Raw genomic sequence first — 14,544 nt, forward strand, 5'->3', positions numbered from 1 at the left:
ACTTTGGCACCTCTACGACTGATTGGACTTGTCATCTTGATGGTGAATTGGATATGGCGTCTCGACGATAGATTGGACATTGCGTCTTGATGATGAATTAGACGTGTTGAATCATATCCATGGGACCTAAAGAATCCTACAAATGTGATCTCACAAACTTGTTAGTCCCATTAATTATGTTGTCACTCAATCACCAAAATCACAAACAATGGCCTAGATGGGGCCACGTTCCTTACATTCCAGTATCCACTACGTACAGTCTAAGTGCTCTCGCTTGCTGACGTGCGAGTCTGCGACCTGCACAATTTCGTAGAGCAGCACATCGTGCCACGTGCTGGGTAGCAAGGTTCGGTCCGGGGAGCCCCGTGGATATTTGGGCAGATTAAAACAAGGGGCGGATTGAATCTTCATCCTGCTTTTGTCCAAATGGGGCAGTGGGGCGCGTGCAGGGGCACTCCGATCTGTTCCCATTGCAGACTGAGTGTAAAAGTTGAAATTGACACACAAAGAAGTGATTATCACAAAATTAAAGTTAAAAAGGTAAAAATAGAGATAACTAACATGCACAAGTCACAACTAATTCTGTTGATAAACTGTTCACCAAGTGAAAATTGGTAAAAGCAGAGATAACATACATCCACAAGTTCAATTACTTCACATGTAAGAATAATTATGGAGAATGTTCAACCTTAAAGATAACACATATATAGTAAACCACAAGAACAGTAACTAGTTAACCTCAAGTACTTACATTATCCATCAGATTAGAGATCTTGGACAAAAACTAGGAACAAAATGCCTATGATGTGCTCACCATGGGTACAACAGGAAAGCTCTCGGCAAATCTTATCTTAAACAAGAGGAAAGCACACCATGGTACAGTGAAACTCATGTTTTTCAAGCTTAATACGCACATGTGCGGTTTAAGTAGTTGTGATTAGGAGAGAGATGCTATTCATTTGAACTAACTAGTGGAGGACCCTTGTACATAATGACTTGTTTCACTACTGGAAACCATGATTTTCTTGTGTGTGAAAACCCGACTGGAAAATTCAAAAAAGCCACAGAAAAATTGTTTTTGTCAGTAATCCGACAAAAAAATACTGACAGGACTTGCCTGTCGGGTTACCGACAGAAATAATTTTCCTGTCGGTATTAACTAACAGAAAAAATATGTTCCGTCAGGTTTGGGTTTCTTACTCCTGTCATTGCAAGTTGACAGAAAAATATGATTTTTCCGACAGAAAAACATTATTCTGTCAAGCATCTTGTCAAAACAAAAATATTTTACTGTCAAAAGTAAACTGACATAACAATGCATGTTCTAACCAGGAAATGAGAATTTTTCTGTCAAGAGTCGATTTCCTAATGACAGGAAAATTGATCACATATCAAATCAAATTGAATTTGATGCTGGAAAATGCATATATTCAGAGATAATCGAACAACTAGAATGGAATATTATAAAATTGAATTTCGTATAGAATGCCAGACGACATTGTTAAACAAGTACTAAGAATCAAATTCCACATTCAGAATCAAATTGAATGTCAAGTCTGTAGCAACTTTGCTTTGCTGCACCTACTAAGTGCATCTCTTACACAAGTGGCACATGCCTTCCCAAAAGTAAAGTGCAGCTGTTACCAACCTACTAAGTGTATGCAAAGGCACAACACTTGAAAAGATGAAACTACCTACTACAGGTTGCTGGTTTCCATTGTAGTTATGTTTGCAATGAAGATCCTCGCAACAATGGCTATCTACTCATCACTATCCCGCTAGTCAACTCCGAGCCAACATCAGATGATCCAACAGACTCCATTCTGTTACAACAAAAGTAGTACAGTCTAATAATATCAAGTGCCTGTTATGATTTTAGAAAATAACAACAATCACATTGTGCATTTTAGTACAAATTGCTAAACATGTAACGAGAAAAGTTATGATTTCCCTGTGCGTACTTGAAAAAACACTCAGGAAAATTTGACACGCATAGAAAAAAATCGGTTTCCAGTAGTGTTTTTTAGTACAAATTGCTAAACATGTAACGAGAAAACACTTTCCACTCTTAGCATTGCGCCAAGCCCTTGTACATGATCATTTTCATGGCAAGCTCAAACAAAGGCCAGCCTGCTTCGGCCGCCTAATACTGTTGGCGTCCGGTCACCACTGCAGCTAGACTCCGGGCTATGCCCAGCTCTCTGCTGTGGCGCACTGGCGCTGGCGCAGCCGCCGTTGCCACCATTGTGGCTCATGCTCCAGCCTAAGTTTGCTGTGGACGTCGTCGAAGCACCACTGAGCGTCGTCCCCGATCTGGACCGGCTCCGGGAGCCTGCCCTCGGAGCAGCCGGTAGCGCGATGCGAGCCTTGGCACGCGCCGACTGCGTCGCTACCATGTAACCCGGGATATCGATAGACGGTTGACGGACCGGGTAGAGGTCCCTCGTCGGGCTCTTCCTCCTGGAGTCCTCCATCTCAACAGTGTTCTCCGAGACGCCTTCGGTGGCAGCCGCAGTCACGTAGGACGTCTCGGCCGGTCCGTGCTGGATGTCCTGCTTTGGCTGCACGCCGGTGTGGCAGTCCGCCAGCCAGTGCCAGCCGCCGCGGCGCTCATCCCTGCTGTCTTTTAATTCTTCGAGCTGCACGAATCAACGTGTTGTATCAGTTACCGAACGAGGAAGCAAAAGTACAAAATGGATCCGTGAACAGGTTAAATAATTTAGAAGGAAAATTCCAGGTTGACAATAATAATAATGCAGTCGTCGTCGAAGTTACCTGCCGCTGATGCTGCAATCCGTATGCTTCGTAGGCAGGGGCCCTCTCGCCCCAAACCGCGGCCACCGCGTCGTGCCGGCGCGGCATGCCATCGTCAGCCTGAACGGCGTCCCACCTTCTTCTTCCCTCCAGGGAATGGCTGGCGCTGCTGTGCCGTTGAGGAGCCTGATGCACCTGTACAGCGGCCGGCGTCTCGCGCTGCTGGCTGGGGACGAGGTCCGCAAGAATGCCGGGACGACGGCGCTGGGGGTGGGAGGTGAGGCGGCGGGCACGGACGCGGGCCTGCGCGCGGACGAGCGCCTGCATGCAGCGCATGGTGAGGTGGACCTGGCGCCGCACCTGGTGGCCGCGCACCAGCGCCTGCAGCCGCACCAGCCCCCGCAGCGCGCGCCGGGCTCGCCTCGCCTGCGTGCAAATGCATGCAGTTACCATCTCCTATCCTCCTGGTGCTGGTGTAGTGTTCTTTGCTTTGGGAATTGTTATACAGAGTTTACCAGTAGTCAATAGAGCCGCGAGGGAAATGGCACCCAGCAGTCTTTTTTCCTACGAACTACAGGAAATGGCACCGCGAGAGAAACTATAAAGAGAGGGAAATGGAATGCGCCATGCCATCTCATCACCAATAATGGGATCCACGCAAAAAGGCGAAGGTGTGGTCCATTACCAAAGCACCGCAACGAGAGCCGGTGCATCCACGGATCCACCTCTACTACTGTAAACTACACCACAGAAGGTGCCGTCAATTAATGACGATGTAGTTGTTAATAACTTCTTCCTAGACAAATAAAGCCATAAAGGAAACAACTAAGCAGTGCCATTGGTCTGACGAGGGAGGCCGTACGCATAGCACTGCTTCTTCTTTTTCTTTTTCTTTTAAACACATGGTATTTTCCTTAAACCACAAGCAATCTTTGGTTCCTGCTTATTGCCTCTAACCTTGAATTGGTTACTCTCTAAGTAAATGGTGTTAACAATAACAGGAGGGCCAAGGCTTTTCTGAGCAAAGCACAAAAGTGACAAGCAAAACAAGCAGAAAAGTGGCAAAGAAATTAAGTTTCTAATTTGTAGTACAAATTAAAACATCGTACCAAGTATCCCCGGTAGAACGCCTGGATGCGCACGGCGGCTCGCTCCTCCCTGCTGCCAGCCCTCCCGCGCGCGGTGGCCGTCCTCGCCGCTGCCGTAGTCAATGCTCCCATGCCCCGGCGGCCCTTCCTGGCACCCGCCACCTCCTCGTGCTCTCCTTTCTCCCTCCAGAGCACGGCGCCGCTGCCATCATTCGTCACCTCCGGCGAAGTCTCGGCCGTCGGAAAGTGGTCCAAGGAGACAATCTCTGCCGCCTCGCCGCCCGCGGTGCCCTCCACCTCGCCGCCCTTCTGCCGATGATCCAACTTATCAGCGCAGCATTATAATTGTACGACCATATATAGACTTTGTCAAGAAGAGAACCAATCAACACGCGTGCAAGTGCGGGGTGTACCTTCTTGGACTGGCGCTGGTCCTTGGAATTCTTGAAGACCTTCCGGACCGTGGCCAGCCACCCGGCGGCGGCGCCGGAGCCGCCGGGCTTCTTGCCCATGTACGTACAAGTATCTGTGTATGCAAGCTTTTGTGGAAGCTAGCTCGATTGATGGAGTATGGAGACGCGCGAGTGACTTTACGGGTAAGGGAGGTGAGGTGAGTGACGGCAATAAGTGCAGCGGCGCGCCAGAGTACCGGTGATGGAACTGCTACCGCGCTTTCACGTACGTCGGTCACGAGGGCCGCGCGGCAGGGGATGGGAGTGCGAAAAGAGGATCAGTTGATTTTCGGAGAACGCAGGGTGCCAGCATCATTTATAGACATAGACAAAAATGTAAAGAGGGGGCAACAAAAGGCTCACATGCAACTCACCAACGAAGGAACCGCCCAAGAAGAAGCCGAGCAAAACAAGCCGCGCACCATCCTGGAGGAAGAACCGCCGATGACGGCCACCACACCCAGAAGAGACACCAGATTTATTGGCCTCCAGAGCGTCTCCGCCGCAACCGCCACGATCGCCGCCTCCGTCGCTCCCGGCAAACCTAGCTCCGCCATCAGCGACAACGGCTAGTAAATCCTAGGCTTAGAAAGAAAATTATCTATCCTATATACACTGGCGCGATGATTCCCCGGATCTGAGAGTAAATCCTAAGTGTAGAAAAAAAACTATCTAACATATATACACCTGCGTGATGATTCCGCGGATCTGCACCCACTCCGGCACCGGACCGGCCACCGGAAAGGAGGGGAGCCGGCGGAATTACCGTAGGGACTGCGACCACCTCCGATTCACCTTCCTCCCCTCGACTTTACTGTAGCAGGAAATAAGAATGGGCTGCCTGGCAGTTGAATAGTAGACTCTCCTAACGCAATATATTCTCCCTTATGTTGTGTTGCGTTTGTATCCCTCCCTATTTTTTTCTTGCTTAAAGTTTATCGGTGTTTAACCACCAACTCCACCGAGGGATATTCCCGAGGTGGTTGATTGTAGGTAGTGACTCGCCAAGATTTAAACTCGAAGGTACAAGGAACACAAAGCTTTAGATAGGTTTGGGCCGTCGAGAGTGCAATACCTTACGTCCTATGTGATGGTTTGTATTGCCTTAGATGTAAATGAGAGAATATATGTTTTAGATGGGTCCCTGCCTGTTCTTATATAGTCTTGGAGAACATGATTAAATAGAAATTCTAGTAGAATACTAGCATACTCCTACTCCAACAGAAACCAGCCACCGTGCATGCGTCAGTTTTGAGCTTCACGTCCGTGATGAATAAAGAAAGCTATGATTAGCAGCTGGTGAAGCAAAAGGGGTGACGCCAATCGGCTGTCCAAAGGAACCATCAGCTGTACAGCGTCCGCCTAAATAGCATACAAGCAGTGGCGAAGCCAGGAATGGAAGGCAGGGGGCTGGTGACCCTTTTTCTTCCTTGCTCCCTCTCTTCCTTCATCAATGGTCTCCAATATTTTAGGAGAGACCCCATGGAGTTTTGGGCAGTAGGGGGGTTGGAGCCCCCTCAGCACCCCTGTAGATCCGCCCCTGCATACAAGTGGCTGTTGGACTTACGGCCGATTGGCTAGATTACTCTGGTATTCTCCGATATTGGCTGACCAAAAGATATTGTGTTCTATAAAGAGGCTAGCCAGTGTATTGAAGCTCTGCCAATTGGCAAATGAACGGCCTATATTCACAATGGCCTGCTAATAGCCGACAGGTCGGAATGGACTGCACACCGCAGAGGAATTTGAGCCGTCGAAGCAAACAGAGGTACAAACAAACAGCCGATCGTTATTATTGAGCAGGAGGAACTGATGATCACAGGACTATCATGCTGCCGCCCACCGCCAATACTTACAATTAGAGAAAACTTACTTCTTACTGCAAAAATATTTGGGAATTTTATTCTGCGAGAATAAAAATAGCTTAGCTCCTCGATGACATGATAAATTCCTACTAAAGCCATATGTTGATATCTTTGAAAAAAACCCTACACATATGATACTTGTTCTTCCATTGAGCATTGCCAAATTGTTCGTGACCCTTTTGAAATTCATTTCATGCTTTTAAGATCGAGATCACGTACACTCCACATGTTGTTTCCATTGCTGGGTATTCTATATATTTATCGTTGTTGTTTTTATCTAGATTCACCTACCTGGCTACTCATATGCTAACTTCTACACTGGAAGTTATGCAAAAACATATCTCCCATCCGCACAAAACTGCTCCATCCCTCTGGCATGACTCTTCATAATTCATCATGTATGGGCTATGCAAAAGAAAAGAAAAAAATGTCCAAGAACGAAAAAAAGAAGAAAAAGAAAGATAGCCCATATCCCAAAATAAAACATAGAGTCATGCAGCAAGGGGTGCGAGTTCCATCCAGAAAAATTCCACGCACAAGCACATCTCTGATTGTATGACCTTTTTTCTCCATTGGGTCTAGTTTTTGACTTTGCAATATATACAGAATATGTATACTTTGATCTGATTGTATGACCGGTTTTCTCCATTGGGTCCGATTTTTGACTTTGCAATATATGCAGAACATGTATGCTTCATTTCATTCCCTACCCTGAGCTCCAAAAAAGGCCTTATTCAAAATAGGAAGGAAAGAAGCGGCCCAATGCCTTGGTGAGGAACCATACACTTTGAGCGACCTGAGAAAATCATCTTGAGGAGTAAAGCTTTATTTTGATTTTTAAAAAAAAATCTTTCAAAAAACCCAAGTTATTTAGCTAGAAGAGTGTGGTTGATTTGATTCTTCATGTTGACTTTAAATATTGTGATGAAGAAGCTCGGAGAGGGACATCGGCTATGAAAGAATAGTATTAGAAAAGTTGAGGTGTCTAGCCTACAAGGTGATCATGCAGATTGAGGCATTGGATTGTGAAGTTTCAAAGCATGGAGCCTTCATACTCCGAAACCGGGGGGGGGGGGGGGGGGGGGGGGGCTGTGTTGACACCAGATTTTGGTAAATCCGGTGTAATCTGGATTACGAAGCAATCAGTTGTTTGTGTTGACTTGAAAGCCAATAGATGACAGCAGTTTCCGATGGAGATGGAAGCCTGTTTAGAATTCACACGTGGCAAGGGGAGCACAAGCTAACAATAGCTTGCTCGCAAACATGTGAAGTCACGTGTGAAGGAAACAACATGATCTTCAATAGCAAACGTGATTGGCATCGTGGCTGGATTATTTTATTTGGATGATTGAAGCAAGTCAAATAGAATTTGAAGTCCGCACGTGCATATGTCCATTTATTTGTGTTGCAATCTGGCAGATGGCGCAAGAGTTATTTGGCTTAATAGTAACAATGCCCGCACAGCACACGCGTGCTATAAGTTGGTATGATCATAATTGGAATGCCACTAAGCACAGAGCACTCCCGCGTTAGACTATGCGGAGAGCTGCGTCCACACAAATTAACACGAGCCGCCGCCGATAGTATCGTTACACCCAACGCCTGCGCCTTCTCTCTTCCTCTTCCCCGCGCGCTTCGTCTTCCTCATGTCGTTCCGCCCCATGCCTTCGCCAGGCGCCTGTCCTGCTCCCCTACCTCCCCTCACGCATGGGCTCTGAATTGAATAATGCAAATACAAAACTCAATGCTTCAAACGATCATACCAGGAGTAATGCTTGTTCCTTTGTATCACCCTGCGGAGTTCAAGAATTCAAAGCAGATGCTTTCCCTAATGATAATGATTATGACATAATAATGCACTTCTTAGTTATGGCTAACATGGAGGCCATTCGAATTTAGGGATCAGTTCAGGTACCTGTCCGGAAGGCACCATGCACCCAGGCAACAGATTTAGGCTTCATGAATGTAGCCCGCCAATTGATCGAACATGTCATAGGCATTGTGAATAACCACACCAAATTTTTGTTGCAACAAACATTTTTAAAAAACTATATATGGTGAAATCAAGCAACAAGGTCTCAACTGTGATGAAAATAGACAAAAATATCCAAAATATGAAAAAGTGTATAATTATAAAAAAGGTAAATGGTATGTATAAGTTAGTAGAGCGCACATGCGCACGCACGTGTTTTAAAATAAATTACATATTCTCACAAGAAATTCATTAAACATCAAATTATATAAAAACCTTGTTTCGCAACTCAGCCAGGAATGCTACAATCGCTACCAAACGAGGAGAGCGCAAAAGGTTTCATTTATGAATCACTTAGATCGACTTTCATTTTGCCTAGACATGTGAACCCACTTAGGGCGATATTTTTTTTTAGGTCAAGTTTGGCTCTATTCATTCACTCAAAAATCAGAGTATCCAATTTCCTGGAAGCATCAAGGGATACAACACCGGAAGACCAAATAAGCCGATTGCTCGCCCGATCGAGCCAGCACACGAGCCAATTTGTACGTGGTTGGCTTAACCAATAAGAGAGAACAATGGACAATCCAGCTCAAGCACCCAATAAGATACTCATAGTGGCATATCTTTGTTTCATGTGAAAGAATGAGAAAGTTAGCAACTCAAAGGAATGTCATGAACAATTTACAAAATTTGACAAAGCAAGAAATTTCAAAGATGCTAAACTTATTAATACCTGAAGGCACTGAATTTTGCCATTCAAAAAGTAGTCAAAGAGTATCAAGTGGTAGATTAAACCAACAAATTCCTATGCTTGAGGCAATATGAGCTTAATCATTAGAATAACTCATGCCAAAGCCACCATATATTTGTGTGTGAAATATCAGCATTACCTCTGTCTGAACAAGCAGCCAATCCAACCATCATGAACCAAGACGACTAATGGGGGAATATGTATAAACATCACCTCTGTAAGGTAACACTGCACGAGTTGTTCTAACTGTTTGAGAAGCAACAGTCAGTGACATCATGAGATTTGGTTTGGAAAAAAGTGCATGCTATTTAATATGAAATGGCTATCCCTATAGATTTAGGATGGTAGTGCTACCACTATTTATTAGTAAAAATGCTAAATTCCATGTTTAGCTGGTTACACAAATAAGTCTGAAACTAAATTGGTTATCAAACTATTACAATCCAGATCTGTCAGAACATAATATTGAACCAGTCATCTATATGGACTGCATCAGTGGTGGATCTTAGGAGTATACTCAGCATGGGCCAAGCACCAGAAATTAGTGCATTTTGCTAGATTAACTTGGCTACTTTCAAGGTTAAGCAAGTAATGCTATGAATGGGCATGACAAATAGCCATTGGGGCCTTTGTCTCAAGAGAAGAAAAAACGGAACGCACCTTGATCTGCTCCTAAAGCTTTGTCTTGCTTGTGCACATAGAGAGATGGTGCAAAGGCAAAGCTGTAGGGTGATCAAATATATCAATAATGATGATGATATCCTCTAGATTGAAACCTTGGAGCATCACTATAGATCAACAAAAATCTTAACATATGCAAAAGATAATTCTCTAATGCTTCTGGTGGTAGATAAAAAGGGACATTGGGAATTTTCATTACAAGGCAGTGAGCATCAAAAGACAATGATCAGGGAAATAATCCTTTTTCTTTTGCAATCCTTGAGGAAAAGGCACACAACATTATTGCAGTAAAAGAAAAGGCAAAACAACATGCAAAACCATAGAATTATTTCAATCTTTTCAAGAAAAGTTGTATACCTTAGATTATTCCATCCTTAATGTACATTCCAGGATTGATCGATCAACGGGTAAAAGCCCTTCTCTGTGCAGCTCAGAGGCCCCAGCTAAATTATGCCACAAAAGAAACAAAGAATCACTTGCTCAATGGAGGAATGGAACAATTGGTAGATTTCTAATATTGGCCCAATTTTGAATACGCTAATTTAAATGGCACACAAGATGAATAACTGTTTGAACAACATTGTTTTTTTCTCGAACACACATAAGAGAAAGAAGAGAGTCCCATACAAAGCAACATCTTTACCTCTCCTAAAAGTATTGAATATGTTACAAATAGATTCATGCCAGGTATGTAAAACAAAATAAAATCTTCAATTCATGCACCACCTCGCTGACAGATTGTGTTATGTGATTAATTGAAAGTTAAAGTGTGTGCTTTGAGCTCAGTTCATTCGTTGGAAAAAGAAATATTTAATTCAATTAGAGTACCTCAATAATTCCTGTCCAGAACATGTGGAACAGCACAGAATACTGTTGGTTTGAGCTCGCCAATGTCTTCAACCAAGAGTTTAACATCCTGAAATAGAATGCTTATGATCAATTATTCACATGAGAAAGGTAGTGAGTATAGATTCATTCACAAGTTAAATGCACACACCAACAAAAAACTCATATGCTGGCATGCAATAATAAAGGAGAATGTAACCTCATTAGCAGGCTAGGAGCCATCTCAGCACCAAGAAATCAAGTTAGGTACAGCTTCACCTCACTGATATAATTAGCTGCATTTTGTATGCAGAAGTTGAGTTCCAATTTTCAGAAAATCTGCACGATATGAAATGTTATAAACGAATTTCAAGTTAGAAAAATTTCAATCTTTTACCATGCTGGTATTGGGAGGTATTTTTCAGGAGGAAACATGCAATTCAGATTTCAGAGGAGCTGACAGAAAAACCAGTGTGAGAAGCTCTTTAAACCTAGTAAACTCATAAATACATATTTTCAAATGGGATGAGGATTTGGGAATCAGGAAATAAGCATTGGAAAGATAAAACGAATGGGGTGGGCATTATCGATATCATTTTTAAAATTTGTCAAACAGTTTGAGTCCACCAGTATCTCTGTTTTCAAGGCGTCGCCTAGGCGACAAGGCGGTGGCGGCTCACCTTGCTTAAGGTCTCACCTTAGCCCACCTTAGCCCGCCTAGGCGTCGCCTAGGCGATAAGGCGGTGGTGGATCGCCTCGCCTCGCCTTACCGCTTTAAAAACATAGACCAGTATTGAACTAATTGACCAAGGTTCATTACTGAAAATTGTCATTATGCAAAGACAAGAAAGAACTATTAAGTATGCCTGAAAAGGAACGACTTTCCTCCAAGCCTTGATTTGCTAGAGGACTCGCATCACCTATTTTATAGAAGCAACAATTAAAAGCTTGAAAGTGCTATGCTATTGAAAATCGAAATGTTACAGGAAAGATCAAAAGTTCTTTCCTAATTAAAGTAATTATTCATCAAAAGATCAATCATGGAATTACTTAGAAAAATAACAGGCAAGCAAAGACTACCACATTGTTTCAGGAAAGTGAAATTCCACATACCTGACACTTGAAACCTCGTTGGTCTTATGCAGCTTACCTGCACAAGCTGATATTTGACTATCCATGCTATGGTGGGCTTGCTCCTAAAAATCAGAAAGGGACAGCCAAGCTTTTGATGAAATCATAATGGTACATAACCTGAAAGCCAATAGGTCCCAGAGCTGCAGCCGCTGCCGCTGCCACTGTTGGACTTCTGAAAACTGAACCAATTCCTGAAAACAAGCTACTACTTCCTCTGCTGGAGATCAAACTGATTTACACCATCTTTGATGCTAGTTGTCTTACAGGCATATCCACTAACCTGAGAAGACAACAAACAGATGACATGGGCATTGGGCAATTGAATGGGTACATTGTGATAGAATTCTTCACCTTGTGAATTATATTCCTTTCTTACTTGAACAACATACTACAGAGCAATGCCCACTAAGTCAGAAAACAAAGAGAGGATTATCCAGAAAATAAAGTCAGAATAAATATATCCTAGATATAAACATATATATAATGGCCAGATTCTTTTCCACATTATCCAGGAACCATGTTACTCTAGTATATGCACCGGCGTACAGAAAAAGGTGCATTATAACTATTACATGACCATATGCAAACAATGAAATGGTAGCTCAGCAGTACCAATTACATATTTAGCAAACTAATTGCCTCAAATGCCAATAAGAACACCAGTGAGGATGGAATGTTAATCTGTCTGGACATCATAGATTCATACCTTGTCAACAGATAATCCCACATGCTAAGCTTATTAAACAGAATATGGTGGTACACCCTTGTCTTCTGCAGGATCAGATCAATCAAGATGATCTACAAAAATGAGAAAGCAAATGTCAAGGCTTCAGTCAACCATGCTACGTGATGTGCAGCTGACATATTCCAACTAAAGATCACAATCATTGTTCATTGACCATCGTACCATGAGTTCACAGTCGATGCAGGGATCAGCAAGAGCCTTCAAGTTATCCTACGCACAACAAAGATCGTAACATTCAGAGCGGACGGCTCACACGCAGATAGCAAAAAGGATTAAACTCATCGTGTGAACGCTTGAGAGATGGGGGAAGGAGAGCTAGGAATGTGTGGCTTACGCATTTCATCAAGCGGATGTTGGCCGGGAATACTGCACGAAGAGCATCGTCACACGCCCTGTAGGACTTCGATCCATCTGCAGGAGCTCCTGTAGGATCGAACTCCGGCCCGCCGCCGCTCAGACCCCTACTCGCAGTCCGGGGCAGCATGGATCAGGATGGCAGGCGATGCGAACGGGGAACTCGCGTCCACTACATCTGCTGCTCCGCTTCAGCCCCTATCGATGGCTCGGATGCTCGCCCTCCGCCGAGGAAGGAAGCGAGGATTCGGAGGGCGGCGCGATGCGGATGGCCGAAGGGGATAGGGGAAGGGAGGGATGGAAGATGATGTGGTCCTCAACGCCGAGCCGCCGGTGCGTGCCCGCGTGGGCGCCGAAGTCGACAGCCTCGACCACGCCGAACCATGGATTGAATCGATTGGCAAGGAGCTCAATGGATTGAATCGGTAGAAAACAACATCGGCGATGATCAATCAGAAAAAAGCATCAGCCATCATCTGTAGTGTCATATGGAAATAGCTCAATGGGGGATCGATACTCACCGACGAAGGCGTAGAAGACCAAGGATGTCGATGACGGCAGCACACAGATCGACCTGGGAGACACTTCATGGCCTTCTCCACCGAACCCGCACACGCGACGCATGTCAGCTCGATCACCGCCAAACACCGTCACATTCTCCCTCACCTCCGCCGCCCCCTTCGCAGCCTCCAGGTTGCACACGCTTCTTCCTCCTTCTCCTGTTTTGCCGGCGACCACAGCCATCCTAGGGTACCGTAGCATGAATGGGTACCACGACCCCAGCCTCCAAAGACAACAGTAGCGCTGGCGCCCAGATCCGTGCACGGAGGAGGACGGGCGCCGAAGGATGGAGGAGGACGCGGGCGCCGGCGGCCGGGCGGAGGTGAGAGAGGAGGACCTCGCCGGCCATGGATGCCATGGACCCGAGCCGGGCCAGGGAGGAAGCGGATCCACGCCGCCGGCCACTGCGGCGAGGGCGAGATCCGGAGCGAGGGGGCGCCGCGAGGACGCGCGGCAGGGGCGAATTAATCCTGACTAAAGTGCAAGTGCGTTAAACCTAACTATTATAAAAGAACGAGCTCATACGTACTTCAAACGGAGTAATATAACAGTCTGTCGGGTAAGATCCCGATAAAACCACAATATTTCCGATCGAAACAACATACCTCACACGAAGGTGAGTTCAGAGATTACAATAATCATAAATTTTACAATACAAACTTTAATAGTAAAGTTATTATAAATTGAGTTTGAGAATTCAAATGGAGTACCTCAGAAATTTGAAAGTAGATAAGTCCTTCAGAGTTTTAAAGACAGCAGAAAAGAAAACGATAATTAGCGACAATATAAAACATCATGATGAAGCACGTACATGATGTCAATCTCACCAAGCATTCCAAAGATTACCTGAAAACAAAGTCACAAGCAAGACTGAGTATACTAATGCTCGGCAAGGCTGACCCGACTAAGGGTATATAATATCCCTTTAACTAGACATGCAAGGCTTGTGAAGGCTTTGGTTTTTTTTTGCTGAAAAGCAACAAAGAGTAAATCCTTAATTTCAAGTTTTAGCTTTCAGATTCTAATTTTATTTACCATTCTAGATTTGCACCTATCTATTCAAACATGGTAGAGGAATTAATTTCATTCAACCATATTGAGCATCAACTTTGTTCCATTTCTTACTCTACGTGGCAAATGTATCAATCAGTCTCAATATCCGTGAGAAACGGACGATTCTGAATCGAATTTCCAATCCTTGCAAGGTAAAACCTAACACACACGCTTGGAGCACTGACGAGTCACTCCCAAGCAACCGTTTGCTACTCATTCCGGTTCATGGATCAGTGCCACTCTCCCCGACTACAGAGAGTCCGACCCTCTCTGCAGCCGTGGTGTTGCGCAACATAATATAAACTT

General features: G+C 44.7%; 1 protein-coding gene and 1 long non-coding RNA gene across 16 annotated transcripts; both read right to left on the reverse strand.

The window, feature by feature from the left end:
• Nucleotides 1-1,841: 1,841 nt before the first annotated feature.
• Nucleotides 1,842-4,830, reverse strand: LOC120703485. Of its 2 annotated transcripts, none has more exons than XM_039987594.1 (4): nt 4,256-4,830; nt 3,864-4,148; nt 2,776-3,180; nt 1,842-2,639 (listed from the first exon to the last, which is right to left on the reverse strand). In XM_039987594.1, exons 1-4 carry the CDS (start codon nt 4,352-4,354, stop codon nt 2,115-2,117), a joined length of 1,314 nt encoding a protein of 437 aa, XP_039843528.1. In that variant the 5' UTR covers nt 4,355-4,830; the 3' UTR covers nt 1,842-2,114. The 2 variants fall into 2 exon arrangements, with proteins under 2 accessions (XP_039843528.1, XP_039843527.1); XM_039987593.1 differs by having other exon boundaries at nt 3,864-4,151; nt 4,256-4,828.
• Nucleotides 4,831-7,522: 2,692 nt separating this feature from the next.
• Nucleotides 7,523-13,661, reverse strand: LOC120703486. Of its 14 annotated transcripts, XR_005687002.1 has the most exons (8): nt 12,605-13,641; nt 12,433-12,480; nt 11,505-12,323; nt 10,612-10,730; nt 10,395-10,482; nt 9,924-10,009; nt 9,546-9,607; nt 7,523-9,131 (listed from the first exon to the last, which is right to left on the reverse strand). It is a non-coding gene; the product is annotated as an uncharacterized LOC120703486 (long non-coding RNA). The 14 variants fall into 14 exon arrangements; XR_005686994.1 differs by having other exon boundaries at nt 10,612-12,323; nt 12,605-13,661; XR_005686999.1 differs by having other exon boundaries at nt 7,523-7,873; nt 8,075-9,607; nt 10,612-12,323; nt 12,605-13,661.
• Nucleotides 13,662-14,544: the final 883 nt, after the last annotated feature.

This window comes from Panicum virgatum, chromosome 4K (genome assembly GCF_016808335.1).
Source record: "Panicum virgatum strain AP13 chromosome 4K, P.virgatum_v5, whole genome shotgun sequence".
In the NCBI taxonomy this organism is placed as follows: domain Eukaryota; kingdom Viridiplantae; phylum Streptophyta; class Magnoliopsida; order Poales; family Poaceae; genus Panicum; species Panicum virgatum.

What these genes read in the sequence shown, in the direction of transcription:
- LOC120703485 (XM_039987593.1), bottom strand. Translation starts at nt 4,354, where the DNA reads ATGGGCAAGAAGCCCGGCGGCTCCGGCGCCGCCGCCGGGTGGCTGGCC. An exon ending in ACCAGCGCCAGTCCAAGAAG is followed by an intron (nt 4,152 to 4,255) that starts GTACACCCCGCA and finishes GATCATCGGCAG; the next exon opens with AAGGGCGGCGAGGTGGAGGG. An exon ending in CGTTCTACCGGGGATACTTG is followed by an intron (nt 3,181 to 3,863) that starts GTACGATGTTTT and finishes ATTTGCACGCAG; the next exon opens with GCGAGGCGAGCCCGGCGCGC.